A 14,597-nucleotide genomic window follows, 5' to 3' on the forward strand; every position below is an offset into this window, starting at 1 on the left:
CAAATTATGTCATGTTAATTCACTTATTGGAAACGTATAAGGTGTTAAGCGCTTGTTTTACATCCCTATTGCACATATATATATATATTTGTAATAAATTGCCTGAAAGTAAGTTTCTGTCGATGTGATGAGGGGTCTTGATAAATTAGATAAACTTGATTAGACAAACAAAAGTTGAGACAGCGCTACCCACTTTGGTTTTAAATTTATCTTTTATAATACACATATACAAAGATGACAACAAATATAAATAAACCAACAAGATACCGGCCAGTATCACACTAAAAATATTAATTAATATAGTTAAGATTTAATCATAAAATACAATTATTGATTCATTGCAATTCTATTTGAAAAAATTGCTATAATTATACTATTAGCCTAACATTTAATAATAGCACCAATATTAATTCATACATAGAATTGCCCTGACAACTTGATAACAAAGATATATATATATATAGCTCCAAACTTAAAAATGAAGAGTGCTGTACTGAAAAGTCCCGGTAATTAGCACATTAGATTGATATGTCCCCATAGGCAAGCATGCATTCCTTTATCTAAGCAGCCTTTCAATCATCCTTATATGGCAAGGTTAGTATTGTTATGTGGCCACACAGAGTATTCTTTCAGCCCAAATGGATGAAGCAGAAATGAATGAATAATGTCCTGTAAAACTTGCAAGCATTAACAGCCCAATTGCCAAGAATAGAAGCAGAGTTAGTAGATAGGTTAACCCATGTATTGCATTAATCCAGGATTAGAGCACCATTAGCCAAAGCACTCAGCATGAATAGTATCCTTTCTGGCTGCACAAGCTAGCAGCATATGATTCAAAGGGTCACCAAAGCTTCACCACACTCAATCCCCTGTGCACTGGGGTATGAATGGTAACAGTTCACCGGCCGGTAATAAAGTTTGTGAGCCAAACACCCGATATTGCAGGGGGTGAGAGACTTTCTCTTAACTCACAGCACCTATCGTTCTCCCTCTCAAACGCGTTTCTCCGCCTCAGGGTCCGTTTTCAGCGGCTTCATCAGTGTCCGATATGTCTGCTTGCCTCATTAGAACTTTAAATACCGGACTCGCCGGTTCGCGCATGCGCATAGCGCTCGCGGTTCAAGCCTCATTTCCAGCTGTACACACTGGGCATGTACGGCCAGCGTGTTTGTCATCCAAGCCTCCTTTTCATTGTATCGAACCTAATGCGCTTACTAATAGTGACTCCATTGTGCATACATTATCGGAATCCATATAATCATAGCCACAACTAAATTCAGCCTAATTTCAATTATCAGCCAACACATCTAAAAAAGCATAGAATCCACATAAGAGTAATAACAATAATCGCATTGTGGCAATATTTATCGTCATCATTATTAAAACTAAACACTTAATATAACATCTAGACTATTTTATAGTCAGCCTATACATCAATGTCTCCCTTATTTTCATATATATATCTATACACCTATACGTTTCACACACCAGTATTGTTAGTCAAAATCAATCCTAGACAAGTGCCATCTAGTGGCCATTCTTTATATAATCCTGACCTACTAATATCCCAAATACATGCATATATCTATTTCTAGTAGAGAATTTTCAAAATCCCTCATAAATAATATCAGACCCATCCCCACTATCAACATTCCAAATATATTATACAAGTATCCATTATTTATTAAATCCTAATATTGATGTTAATATCAATATTGTAGATTAATCCTCCTCCTCCCATACAACTACCAATTCAATTTCTACATAGTTACTCCACCTACTAAGACCCCAACTAAATACTTTATCCATATAACGTCAGCAAAACTACGTTATTGATAAATTATTTATCAGTACCACCTTTTTTTTACTCACAATACCTCCTGTACCTTTTAGGCAGTTAACAACCCAATTTAATAATTATTAGCACAGAAACGTATATATACACACATATAAACCATTAAATGCCATTCAGTTCCACCGTATCATTAAGGCCGCCCGGCACCAACGTATCCATTTTGTATATCCAAAAAGCTTCCCTCCTACATAGAAGGTTAAACCGGTCTCCTCCACGCATAGTGTTCTTGATCTGCTCAATAGCTATCATTATGCTGCTATCAAATTTAGAGTTCTGGCATTGTGCTATATGACTAGACAGTGGGTGCCGTGCGCCCTTAGATACATTGCGTCTATGTTCCATTTACCGAATGTGCATAGTTCGTGTGGTCCTCCCAATATATTGTTTCTTCTCCAGTATTTGAGGATGTAAATGTAATACTTTTTCTAGGTACATTTTTACACAACCAACAGCTAGATCTACCACATTTGTGGAAACCTACTGGTTTTTCCTGTAACCACATTTTTTCTGATTTCAATATTTTTGGTCTTTCAAAATGACTAGGGACCAAAATGGACCGCAGATTATCTGCCTTCCTAAAAATTGTTACTCCTTTTGGATCTAGTTGTGGTTTAAGGACTTCATCTAACATTAAAAGGGACATATTTTTCTTAATAACACGCTCAATTTGGCGGGCACACCCATTGTACTGTGTAATAAATGACATACTCCTTTTATCATTATCCTCATTAGTATATTTACCCAATTCCTTCTTTCTTCTTATTGATCTCTTAGGTTCCAATAATGTTGCCCTATCCATACGTTCAACTTCACCAAAAGACTTCTCAAGTAGTTCCTGAGGGTAACCTTGTTCTGCAAAGGATAACATCAACGATCTTGCCTGCGTTTGATAAGTGTGTAATGATGAACAATTTCTTCTGATACGCACAAACTGGCCCCTGGGGATATTTTCCCTCCAATTTCTTTTATGTGAACTATCAAACTGAAGATAGGTATTTTGATCTACTGATTTAATATATGTTTTAGTTGTCAAATTTCCATCCTGTACAGAGAGTGCTATATCCAGGAAACTGATCTCAGTGTTGCTGTAACTATAAGTGAATTTTAAACCAAATTGATTATTATTTAATCCTTCAGTGAAATTTAAAAGTGACGCCAAATCCCCACCCCAAACAAAAATTAAGTCATCTATGAATCGGCCATAAAAAACCAGGTCCCCGCCGAGTCCGCCCCCCCACACATGTTGGTCCTCAAAAGCACCCATGTATAGGTTGGCGAAACTCGGCGCGAACCTGGCTCCCATGGCCACACCCTGTGTCTGTAAATAATAATGTGAATCAAACAAAAAATAATTGTGCATTAATATAAATTCAATAGACTTCAGCAAAAAATTACGTAAAGAGTCCGAGACCCCACCTTTTGATAAATAGTCATCTATTACCTTTATGCCACCAATATGTGGTATATTTAAATAAAGTGATTCAACGTCACATGTGAGTAAATAAAAATGACTTTTCCAAGTAATTTGATTAATTAAGTTCAAAAAGTGTTGTGTATCTTTAATATGGGATCTCAGACCTTCCACATACCCCTGTAAAAAGTGATCTACAAAAAAAGATAAATTACTAGTTAAAGACCCCACTCCCGAAATAATAGGACGACCTGGTGGATTAATAAGTGTTTTATGAATTTTAGGCAAATAATAAAATGTGGCTGTGACCGGATGTGGACATAACAAAAATGTGAACGTTTCCCTGGATATAGCACCCTCCGCAAGAGCCTCATCTAACAATTCAATATATTCTCTTTGGAATTGGGTGGTGGGGTTGGTTTCCAATTTGCAATAAAAATAATTATTATTCAGTTGTCTGTAGCATTCATGCACATAATCCTCAACATTTAATATAACCACCCCACCACCCTTGTCCGCAGATTTAATTATAATTTCTTTATCCTGCTGAAGGCCCTTCATTGCCTTCCATTCCCCAGGGGTCAGGTTATCCCCATAAATGACCCTCTCCGATCTACCACAAATTTTTCTAAAACTGGCCAAGGTAGATTTATAAAAACTTTCTATATATGGTCCTTTATAGTTAAGTGGATAGAAATCTGACCTTTTCTTGAAGGCTTTTGTTATATCATATATTGGAACAGTGGCATCTACATCCCCCTTGCCCTCCTGTTGTAATGACTCTAAAATCCCTAAAGCATTGTCATCATCCTGATCCAATACAATGGGATTTCCATCAATATTTTGAGTTTTAAGTACTTTTAGTGCAAAATATCGTTTCCGACTCAGAGTTCGTACGTATCTATTGAGATCGACAAAGAGTTGGAACAAATTTGGTTTTGTTACTGTTGCATAATTCATGCCCTTTTCTAAAAGATTTATTTCATCCTGGGTGAGTATTTTTCTGGAGAGATTAAAAATGCCTTTACCTGTACCAACACGCATTACCTTCTGCAGGGGTTTTTTGTTCTGTTTCCTTCTCCCTCCTCGACATCCTCTATTTCTTTGTTTCTCGCCCTTTTTCTTTGTTCCCTTACTGTCTGCCAGGTGTTTGATTCCTTGTAATTGCCTGTCCCTAAAAAATCCCTGTTTCCTGGAGTACCTTCCCAATCATCCTCGGTTTCTGAAGGTCTTACTCTACCTCTAAACCTATCCCTAGGTGTCCGTTGATAAAACTCATTCGAATCAAATGTTTGGTATCTGTTTCTATGTACCCAATTATTGGTCTGTCTGGTTTTCTGTATATATTCCCTGTTTGGTCCATCTTGTCTACGCTGATGATAATTATTAGGTTTATATGGTTTCTTTTTAAAACTTGTAACATTATATTTTTGTGTCTGATATTCATATTCTGGGGGTCTGACATTACGACTATAACTACGAACGTTCCCACTTTGGTAATCCACCACATCCCTTTCCATTTTATTCTCTTTCCTGGTAATAAGGGATTGCTCAAATTCCTCCAACTTCCTATTAACTTTTACAACTCGTTCCCTAGGGATAGGTTTAGAGGTAGAGTAAGACCTTCAGAAACCGAGGATGATTGGGAAGGTACTCCAGGAAACAGGGATTTTTTAGGGACAGGCAATTACCAGGAATCAAACACCTGGCAGACAGTAAGGGAACAAAGAAAAAGGTCGAGAAACAAAGAAATAGAGGATGTCGAGGAGGGAGAAGGAAACAGAACAAAAACCCCCTGCAGAAGGTAATGCGTGTTGGTACAGGTAAAGGCATTTTTAATCTCTCCAGAAAAATACTCACCCAGGATGAAATAAATCTTTTAGAAAAGGGCATGAATTATGCACCAGTAACAAAACCAAATTTGTTCCAACTCTTTGTCGATCTCAATAGATACGTACGAACTCTGAGTCGGAAACGATATTTTGCACTAAAAGTACTTAAAACTCAAAATATTGATGGAAATCCCATTGTATTGGATCAGGATGATGACAATGCTTTAGGGATTTTAGAGTCATTACAACAGGAGGGCAAGGGGGATGTAGATGCCACTGTTCCAATATATGATATAACAAAAACCTTCAAGAAAAGGTCAGATTTCTATCCACTTAACTATAAAGGACCATATATAGAAAGTTTTTATAAATCTACCTTGGCCAGTTTTAGAAAAATTTGTGGTAGATCGGAGAGGGTCATTTATGGGGATAACCTGACCCCTGGGGAACGGAAGGCAATGAAGGGCCTTCAGCAGGATAAAGAAATTATAATTAAATCTGCGGACAAGGGTGGTGGGGTGGTTATATTAAATGTTGAGGATTATGTGCATGAATGCTACAGACAACTGAATAATAATTATTTTTATTGCAAATTGGAAACCAACCCCACCACCCAATTCCAAAGAGAATATATTGAATTGTTAGATGAGGCTCTTGCGGAGGGTGCTATATCCAGGGAAACGTTCACATTTTTGTTATGTCCACATCCGGTCACAGCCACATTTTATTATTTGCCTAAAATTCATAAAACACTTATTAATCCACCAGGTCGTCCTATTATTTCGGGAGTGGGGTCTTTAACTAGTAATTTATCTTTTTTTGTAGATCACTTTTTACAGGGGTATGTGGAAGGTCTGAGATCCCATATTAAAGATACACAACACTTTTTGAACTTAATTAATCAAATTACTTGGAAAAGTCATTTTTATTTACTCACATGTGACGTTGAATCACTTTATTCAAATATTCCACATATTGGTGGCATAAAGGTAATAGATGACTATTTATCAAAAGGTGGGGTCTCGGACTCTTTACGTAATTTTTTGCTGAAGTCTATTGAATTTATATTAATGCACAATTATTTTTTGTTTGATTCACATTATTATTTACAGACACAGGGTGTGGCCATGGGAGCCAGGTTCGCGCCGAGTTTCGCCAACCTATACATGGGTGCCTTTGAGGACCAACATGTGTGGGGGGGCGGACTCGGCGGGGACCTGTTTTTTTATGGCCGATTCATAGATGACTTAATTTTTGTTTGGGGTGGGGATTTGGCGTCACTTTTAAATTTCACTGAAGGATTAAATAATAATCAATTTGGTTTAAAATTCACTTATAGTTACAGCAACACTGAGATCAGTTTCCTGGATATAGCACTCTCTGTACAGGATGGAAATTTGACAACTAAAACATATATTAAATCAGTAGATCAAAATACCTATCTTCAGTTTGATAGTTCACATAAAAGAAATTGGAAGGAAAATATCCCCAGGGGCCAGTTTGTGCGTATCAGAAGAAATTGTTCATCATTACACACTTATCAAACGCAGGCAAGATCTTTGATGTTATCCTTTGCAGAACAAGGTTACCCTCAGGAACTACTTGAGAAATCTTTTGGTGAAGTTGAACGTATGGATAGGGCAACATTATTGGAACCTAAGAGATCAATAAGAAGAAAGAAGGAATTGGGTAAATATACTAATGAGGATAATGATAAAAGGAGTATGTCATTTATTACACAGTACAATGGGTGTGCCCGCCAAATTGAGCGTGTTATTAAGAAAAATATGTCCCTTTTAATGTTAGATGAAGTCCTTAAACCACAACTAGATCCAAAAGGAGTAACAATTTTTAGGAAGGCAGATAATCTGCGGTCCATTTTGGTCCCTAGTCATTTTGAAAGACCAAAAATATTGAAATCAGAAAAAATGTGGTTACAGGAAAAACCAGTAGGTTTCCACAAATGTGGTAGATCTAGCTGTTGGTCGTGTAAAAATGTACCTAGAAAAAGTATTACATTTACATCCTCAAATACTGGAGAAGAATTCCGGATAAAGGAATTCTTAAATTGTAATTCTACATACATTATTTATGTGATCACCTGCCCATGTGGGAAACAATATATTGGGAGGACCACACGAACTATGCACATTCGGTATATGGAACATAGACGCAATGTATCTAAGGGCGCACGGCACCCACTGTCTAGTCATATAGCACAATGCCAGAACTCTAAATTTGATAGCAGCATAATGATAGCTATTGAGCAGATCAAGAACACTATACGTGGAGGAGACCGGTTTAACCTTCTATGTAGGAGGGAAGCTTTTTGGATATACAAAATGGATTCGTTGGTGCCGGGCGGCCTTAATGATACGGTGGAACTGAATGGCATTTAATGGTTTTTATGTGTGTATATATACGTTTCTGTGCTAATAATTATTAAATTGGGTTGTTAACTGCCTAAAAGGTACAGGAGGTATTGTGAGTAAAAAAAAGGTGGTACTGATAAATAATTTATCAATAACGTAGTTTTGCTGACGTTATATGGATAAAGTATTTAGTTGGGGTCTTAGTAGGTGGAGTAACTATGTAGAAATTGAATTGGTAGTTGTATGGGAGGAGGAGGATTAATCTACAATATTGATATTAACATCAATATTAGGATTTAATAAATAATGGATACTTGTATAATATATTTGGAATGTTGATAGTGGGGATGGGTCTGATATTATTTATGAGGGATTTTGAAAATTCTCTACTAGAAATAGATATATGCATGTATTTGGGATATTAGTAGGTCAGGATTATATAAAGAATGGCCACTAGATGGCACTTGTCTAGGATTGATTTTGACTAACAATACTGGTGTGTGAAACGTATAGGTGTATAGATATATATATGAAAATAAGGGAGACATTGATGTATAGGCTGACTATAAAATAGTCTAGATGTTATATTAAGTGTTTAGTTTTAATAATGATGACGATAAATATTGCCACAATGTGATTATTGTTATTACTCTTATGTGGATTCTATGCTTTTTTAGATGTGTTGGCTGATAATTGAAATTAGGCTGAATTTAGTTGTGGCTATGATTATATGGATTCCGATAATGTATGCACAATGGAGTCACTATTAGTAAGCGCATTAGGTTCGATACAATGAAAAGGAGGCTTGGATGACAAACACGCTGGCCGTACATGCCCAGTGTGTACAGCTGGAAATGAGGCTTGAACCGCGAGCGCTATGCGCATGCGCGAACCGGCGAGTCCGGTATTTAAAGTTCTAATGAGGCAAGCAGAGATATCGGACACTGATGAAGCCGCTGAAAACGGACCCTGAGGCGGAGAAACGCGTTTGAGAGGGAGAATGATAGGTGCTGTGAGTTAAGAGAAAGTCTCTCACCCCCTGCAATATCGGGTGTTTGGCTCACAAACTTTATTACCGGCCGGTGAACTGTTACCATTCATACCCCAGTGCACAGGGGATTGAGTGTGGTGAAGCTTTGGTGACCCTTTGAATCATATGCTGCTAGCTTGTGCAGCCAGAAAGGATACTATTCATGCTGAGTGCTTTGGCTAATGGTGCTCTAATCCTGGATTAATGCAATACATGGGTTAACCTATCTACTAACTCTGCTTCTATTCTTGGCAATTGGGCTGTTAATGCTTGCGAGTTTTACAGGACATTATTCATTCATTTCTGCTTCATCCATTTGGGCTGAAAGAATACTCTGTGTGGCCACATAACAATACTAACCTTGCCATATAAGGATGATTGAAAGGCTGCTTAGATAAAGGAATGCATGCTTGCCTATGGGGGCATATCAATCTAATGTGCTAATTACCGGGACTTTTCAGTACAGCACTCTTCATTTTTAAGTTTGGAGCTATATATATATATATATATCTTTGTCATCAAGTTGTCAGGGCAATTCTATGTATGAATTAATATTGGTGCTATTATTAAATGTTAGGCTAATAGTATAATTATAGCAATTTTTTCAAATAGAATTGCAATGAATCAATAATTGTATTTTATGATTAAATCTTAACTATATTAATTAATATTTTTAGTGTGATACTGGCCGGTATCTTGTTGGTTTATTTATATTTGTTGTCATCTTTGTATATGTGTATTATAAAAGATAAATTTAAAACCAAAGTGGGTAGCGCTGTCTCAACTTTTGTTTGTATATTCTTCTTTGAGGGATTTGGATCATCCCTCAGAGTTCAGCTGCATTCACTTTGGTGAGTGATAAGCGCCAGGTGCAAATCTATTCCTTTGTTAAACTTGATTAGATAAATACATATAGCTATTAACTTATAAATAGAATAATTAATATATTGAGAAGCAATATACAGTATGTAATTAGGGTTACGATGATATACTGTATGTTTACACTGTGAGGCAGCTATGGGAGTCAGAGAAACTTTCAGAGCTTCCTCACGCAGGCTGTTAAGATTCCCACGTGCCATGAGCGGTAAAATTGATAGCACGTGCAGTGAGAGCATACGGGGGTCGGGTGAGTATAAAAGGAGCTGCAGCAGCCACTGGAGCCAGTTTACAGATCCCTACTGGCAGCACTCACACCTGATGGCCCAGCACCGCCCACCAAAAGAGCTGGCGCTGTAAACATAGTGGCAGCGGCTGGAGCTGAAGGGAGTGTAGCCGAACCCAGGGCTAACTGGAGGAGGCATCGAGGGAGCGCCACACAGCACTATATTTACACATGGCCTGCCATGTATGTCTTGGCAGGAAAGATTATCTAGTGCCATGAATGGCAGGCCATGACACTTTTTTCAGAAAGGTAATCGTGGACACATCTGTAAAGGAGTGTAAGTTAGCTGAACTAATGCTTTACACTGGATACACGCTAGACAACATTTGAAACTAATTTGCCAATAACGACCATTCGTTACGACAAATTTGTTTTAGCGTCCAGTGTGTATGCACTATATTGCTAGCGATGCACACTCCCATGGGTGGTTAGCAACATCCTCTGTTGTTTGTACATGCAGCTCAATTTAGACAATGTTGTTAACAACTAGGACCATATTGTGCAATGTGTAAGCTACCAATGACCAACAATATGTTAAATCAGGCTTTAACCCAACAATTTGGAAGTATCGGGTGACTTAATATCGTTTGTCCGGGAGTTCAAGGGAAATCGTGAGCGACATTGTATCGTCTGTATGTCGTGTAATGTGTAGCCAGCTTTACACAAGGCACTACAGCTACATATGGCATATAGCAGCTAGTTGTAGGCAGAGAGTGCCAGTGCCAGGCATTGTGATATTGGCATCAGCAGTAGCTGTAGCGGTGGTGTGGAGGTGGTAAATTAAAGCCGGGCAGGAGAGTTCATAAAAGAGGATTCAGCAGAAACCAATAGGACTCCAGGGGAGTGGCCGGGCAGCTGCTCACTGTGAGCTAGAACAGTGGCCACCGCACAGGGGGATCCGGTCTTTAGGTCAACAGCACTTGAGCTGACACTCATTAGGTCGACCGCTATTGGTTGACATGCATTAGGTCGACATGGTCAATAGGCTGACATGGTCACTAGGTCGATATGGCAAAGGTAGAAACATGAAAAGGTTGCCATGAGTTTAAAAAAATAATAATTTTTTTACATTTTTCATACTTTACGATCCACATGGACTACGATTGGGAATAGTAACCTGTGCCGAGCGCAGCAAGGGGATACGGTGCACTAACTGGGGTTCCCGGTCACTATACGAAGAAAACTACACCAAAATAAATATGAAAAACTCATGTCAACCTTTTTCCATGTGGACCTAATGACCATGTCAACCATTTTAGGTGATGACCTAGTCACTGTCAACCAATAGTGGTCGACCTAGTTACTGTCGACCCTATAATCCACACTCAGCACTGGATGGTGAGAGCTCTCATAAATAACTTATAAATATACCAGGTTGGCAAGTTAAGTGATATTGAGCTCAAAGGGAAAAGAAAAAGAAAAAAGGTCTGCAGGAGAAATGAGAAATTGATACAATAGCTTAATTGTAATATATGTATAATATTGTTAGAAAAAGAGAGTGCTGGAGAAACAAGATTGAGAACTCAATATGCAACATATGTAACAGAACGGTTAAAAAGGACAATCTTAATTATAAGTAAGCAAAGGAGCCCTAATCTCCATGTATTGTTGAGAGGGCGTGGATTATTAGATCTAAGCTAAAAAGGTCTACTGTCAGTAGGTCTACCACTAACGGTAGACATGCATTAGGTCGACAGGGTCAAAAGGATGACATGGAATAGGTAGACAGTAGAGAATGTCGACAGGGTCGAAAGGTCAACTTGGAAATGGTTGACACAAAAAGTTAGTCACAATTTTTCTTTTTGTATTGCCACTTTTCTGCCACAAACCAGCCCCATTAGTGGACCACGTCCCCTCGCATGGCGAACGAACTTCGGCAAGATTCCTCGCTCCACTACCAGTGCGCTCGGCACAGGTTACTATCACCAATCAATGTCAAAGTATGAAAAAGTTGTAGGGGGAATGAAAAAAAACAAAAAACTTGTGTTCACCATATGTGTGTCGACCATTGTCACGTCGACCTTTTGAACTGTCTAACTTTTACATGGCGACCTTTTGACCCTGTCTGCCTAATGCATGTCTACCACTAATGGTCGACCTATTGACAGTAGACCTTTTTAGTGTAGATCTATAGACCGGATACCTTGTTGGGAAAGTGTCAGGACAAAAAGGGGACGTGTAGTTTTTCCATTATCTCAAGCACGGAGTAAATATATTTTATATCTCAACTAAAGTACATAACTGGAATGAAATAACTGTAGATAGCAGAACTGCATAGTAAAGGACAGTAAGGTAACTTAAATAACCACTGTACCATGACTGGCACTACACAACTGAAGACCCAAGCTAACAAGGAGGCAGATGTATTAAGCCTGGAGAAGTGATAAAGCAGTGATAAGTGCAAGGTGATAATGCACCAGCCAATCAGCTCCAATATGTAAATTAACAGGAGCTGATTGGCTGGTGCGTTTTCACCTTGCACTTATCACCGCTTTATCACTTCTTCATACCTTCTCCAGGCTTAATACAATTGCCCCACTGTCTCTTTGTGGAAGTATTTCAGGCATATAATTGCTGTCAGAGTATTAATAATAGCACTTAGTCAGGCACATATTCTTCTTGGGTTAACCACAGCTGAGGATAGTTAAGGGCCCTAACTGTGCACAATAATAAGAGATAGTAGAAGAAAACAATATCTATATTAATACAGGTTGAGTATCCCTTATCCAAAATGCTTGGGACCAGAGGTATTTTGGATATCGGATTTTTCCGTATTTTGGAATAATTGCACACCATAATGAGATATCATGGTGATGGAACCTAAATCTAAGCACAGAATGCATTTATGTATCATATACACCTTATACACACAGCCTTAAGGTAACTTTAGCCAATATTTTTTATAACTTTGTGGATTAAACAAAGTGTGTGTACAAACACACAATTAATTTATGTTTCATATACACCTTATATGCACAGCCTGAAGGTAATTTAATACAATATTATTAATAACTTTGTGTATTAAACAAAGTTTGTGTACATTGAGCCATCAAAAAACAAAGGTTTCATTATCTCACTCTCACTCAAAAAAGTCCGTATTTTGGAATATTCCGTATTTCGGAATATATGGATATGGGATACTCAACCTGTATATATTTTTTTCCTACCTGAGTCCATAGTCTAGTTGACTATGAAACTTTAATGAGTTGGATTTCATGACAGTTATTGTTGTAGACATCTTGATATCCATTGTGTTAGTATATGCAAAATGTAGTTGTGCAGCACGGATGGTGTAGGGGTTAGCATTACTGTCTCACAGCACTGAGGTCATGGGTTCAATTTGCAACATTGCCCTAACTGTGTGGAGTTTGTATATTCTCCCCATGCTTGCGTGGCTTTCTTCCGGGTACTCCGGTTTCCTCCCACAATCCAAAAATATACTGGTAGGTTAATTGGGTCCCAACAAACTTAACCCTAGTGTGAATGTGTGTGCGTGTACATGTGATAGGGAATATAGATTGTAAGCTCCACTGGGGCAAGGACTGATGTGAATGGGCAAATATTCTCTGTACAGTGATGTGGAATATGTGTGCACTATATAAATAAGTGGTAATAATAATAATTTGATAAATACTGAAAGTAATTGTATTATTTCTGAAAAGGACCAAAAGACCTGTGAGAGGAAGGAAGAAAGATATACATTGTATAGTAAATGTTACAGTAGAGTAATATGTTCTAGTGGTTAAACAAAAGTTGTACATTACACCATACGTTCCAAATGAAAATAGTATGTTGGCTACCCCAAGCTAGCCTAAAATAAGTTCTCACTGGTATAGTTAGGCTTGGGCGGAGGACCTGATATCGGTAGACCCCTAACTGGTGAACACCTTGAACAATGTATTATCTATATAGACTTATTAAACAGAGTGATTTCATGTTTCATTATTTTTGTGCAGCTTCTGGAATACCCTCTCGTCATGAAAGTCAATGTCGTGGTGGATTCAGTCACTATATATCTTGATCATGTAAGTGAACACATATCCCTACTGTACTTATGTAATTGGGGTTTGCGTAGAGCGCACAGTGAGTGTATCTTGTTTAGGGTGGCTGTTGGTATCTGAAGACTTCTCCAGGTTCTAAAGGCTAATAATATTGTACAGGTTTTTGATGGGTGTAGTATGGCTGACCTGCGGTCAGCATACCGACACCAGGATCCCGGCAGCATACCGACGCCGGAATCCGGGCGGGGAGGGGTGAGTGCAGCAAGCCCCTTGCAGGTTCGGGTTCTATTCCCACTCTATGAGTGTCGTGGACACCCACGAGTGGAAATAGTCCCTGTTGGTCAGCATGCCAACCATTGGAATAGTGAGGGGGCGGGATTTTGGAGGAGGTCATGTGACCGTCGGTCTCCTGATCGCCGGTCACATGAGTACCACCCGTTTTTGATACCTGCGCTAACCCTCTATTTGTTGTTTTATGTCACAAAAAATGTCTCTATAATCTGTAAATACTTTTATTAGTCACAATGCTAAGTATAACAGATAGTACAATAATGCATATATAATTGGTGATATTTACTGTATGTTTACACAGTAATGCCCTTATTTGCAATGGTACCATGCATAGTCTGTGAACGCATATAGGGGGTCATGCCGAGTTGATCGCTAGCTGCCGTTGTTCGCTGCGTAGGGGTCAGTGGAAGAATCGACAAATCTGCGCATGCTTATGCACCGCAATGCGCAAGCGCGTCGTACGGGTATGAAGTCTTTTGTGGTTTTGCACTGGTTCTAGCGGCGATTCCAATCGCACAGCCGAACGCAAAGAGATTGACAGAAAGGGAGCGTTTGTGGGTGTCAACTGACCGTTTTCTGGGAGTGTTTGGAAAAACGCAGGCATGGCCGGGTGTTTGCTGGGCGGGTATCTGACGTCATTACC

At 38.6% G+C, this 14,597-nt stretch overlaps 1 protein-coding gene across 2 annotated transcripts in view; it reads left to right on the plus strand.

Moving 5' to 3' along the window:
- Window positions 1-14,597, plus strand: part of LOC135056859 (alpha-2-macroglobulin-like protein 1) — a 176,405-nt gene that overhangs the window by 152,741 nt on the left and 9,067 nt on the right. For both annotated transcript variants that reach the window (XM_063962531.1, XM_063962533.1), the window contains one exon: window positions 13,619-13,687. In XM_063962531.1, coding sequence (XP_063818601.1) covers window positions 13,619-13,687 — 69 coding nt within the window. The remainder of the gene's footprint in view (window positions 1-13,618; window positions 13,688-14,597) is intronic.

The sequence above is a fragment of the Pseudophryne corroboree genome, chromosome 3, assembly GCF_028390025.1.
Source record: "Pseudophryne corroboree isolate aPseCor3 chromosome 3, aPseCor3.hap2, whole genome shotgun sequence".
Taxonomy (NCBI): Eukaryota; Metazoa; Chordata; class Amphibia; order Anura; family Myobatrachidae; genus Pseudophryne; species Pseudophryne corroboree.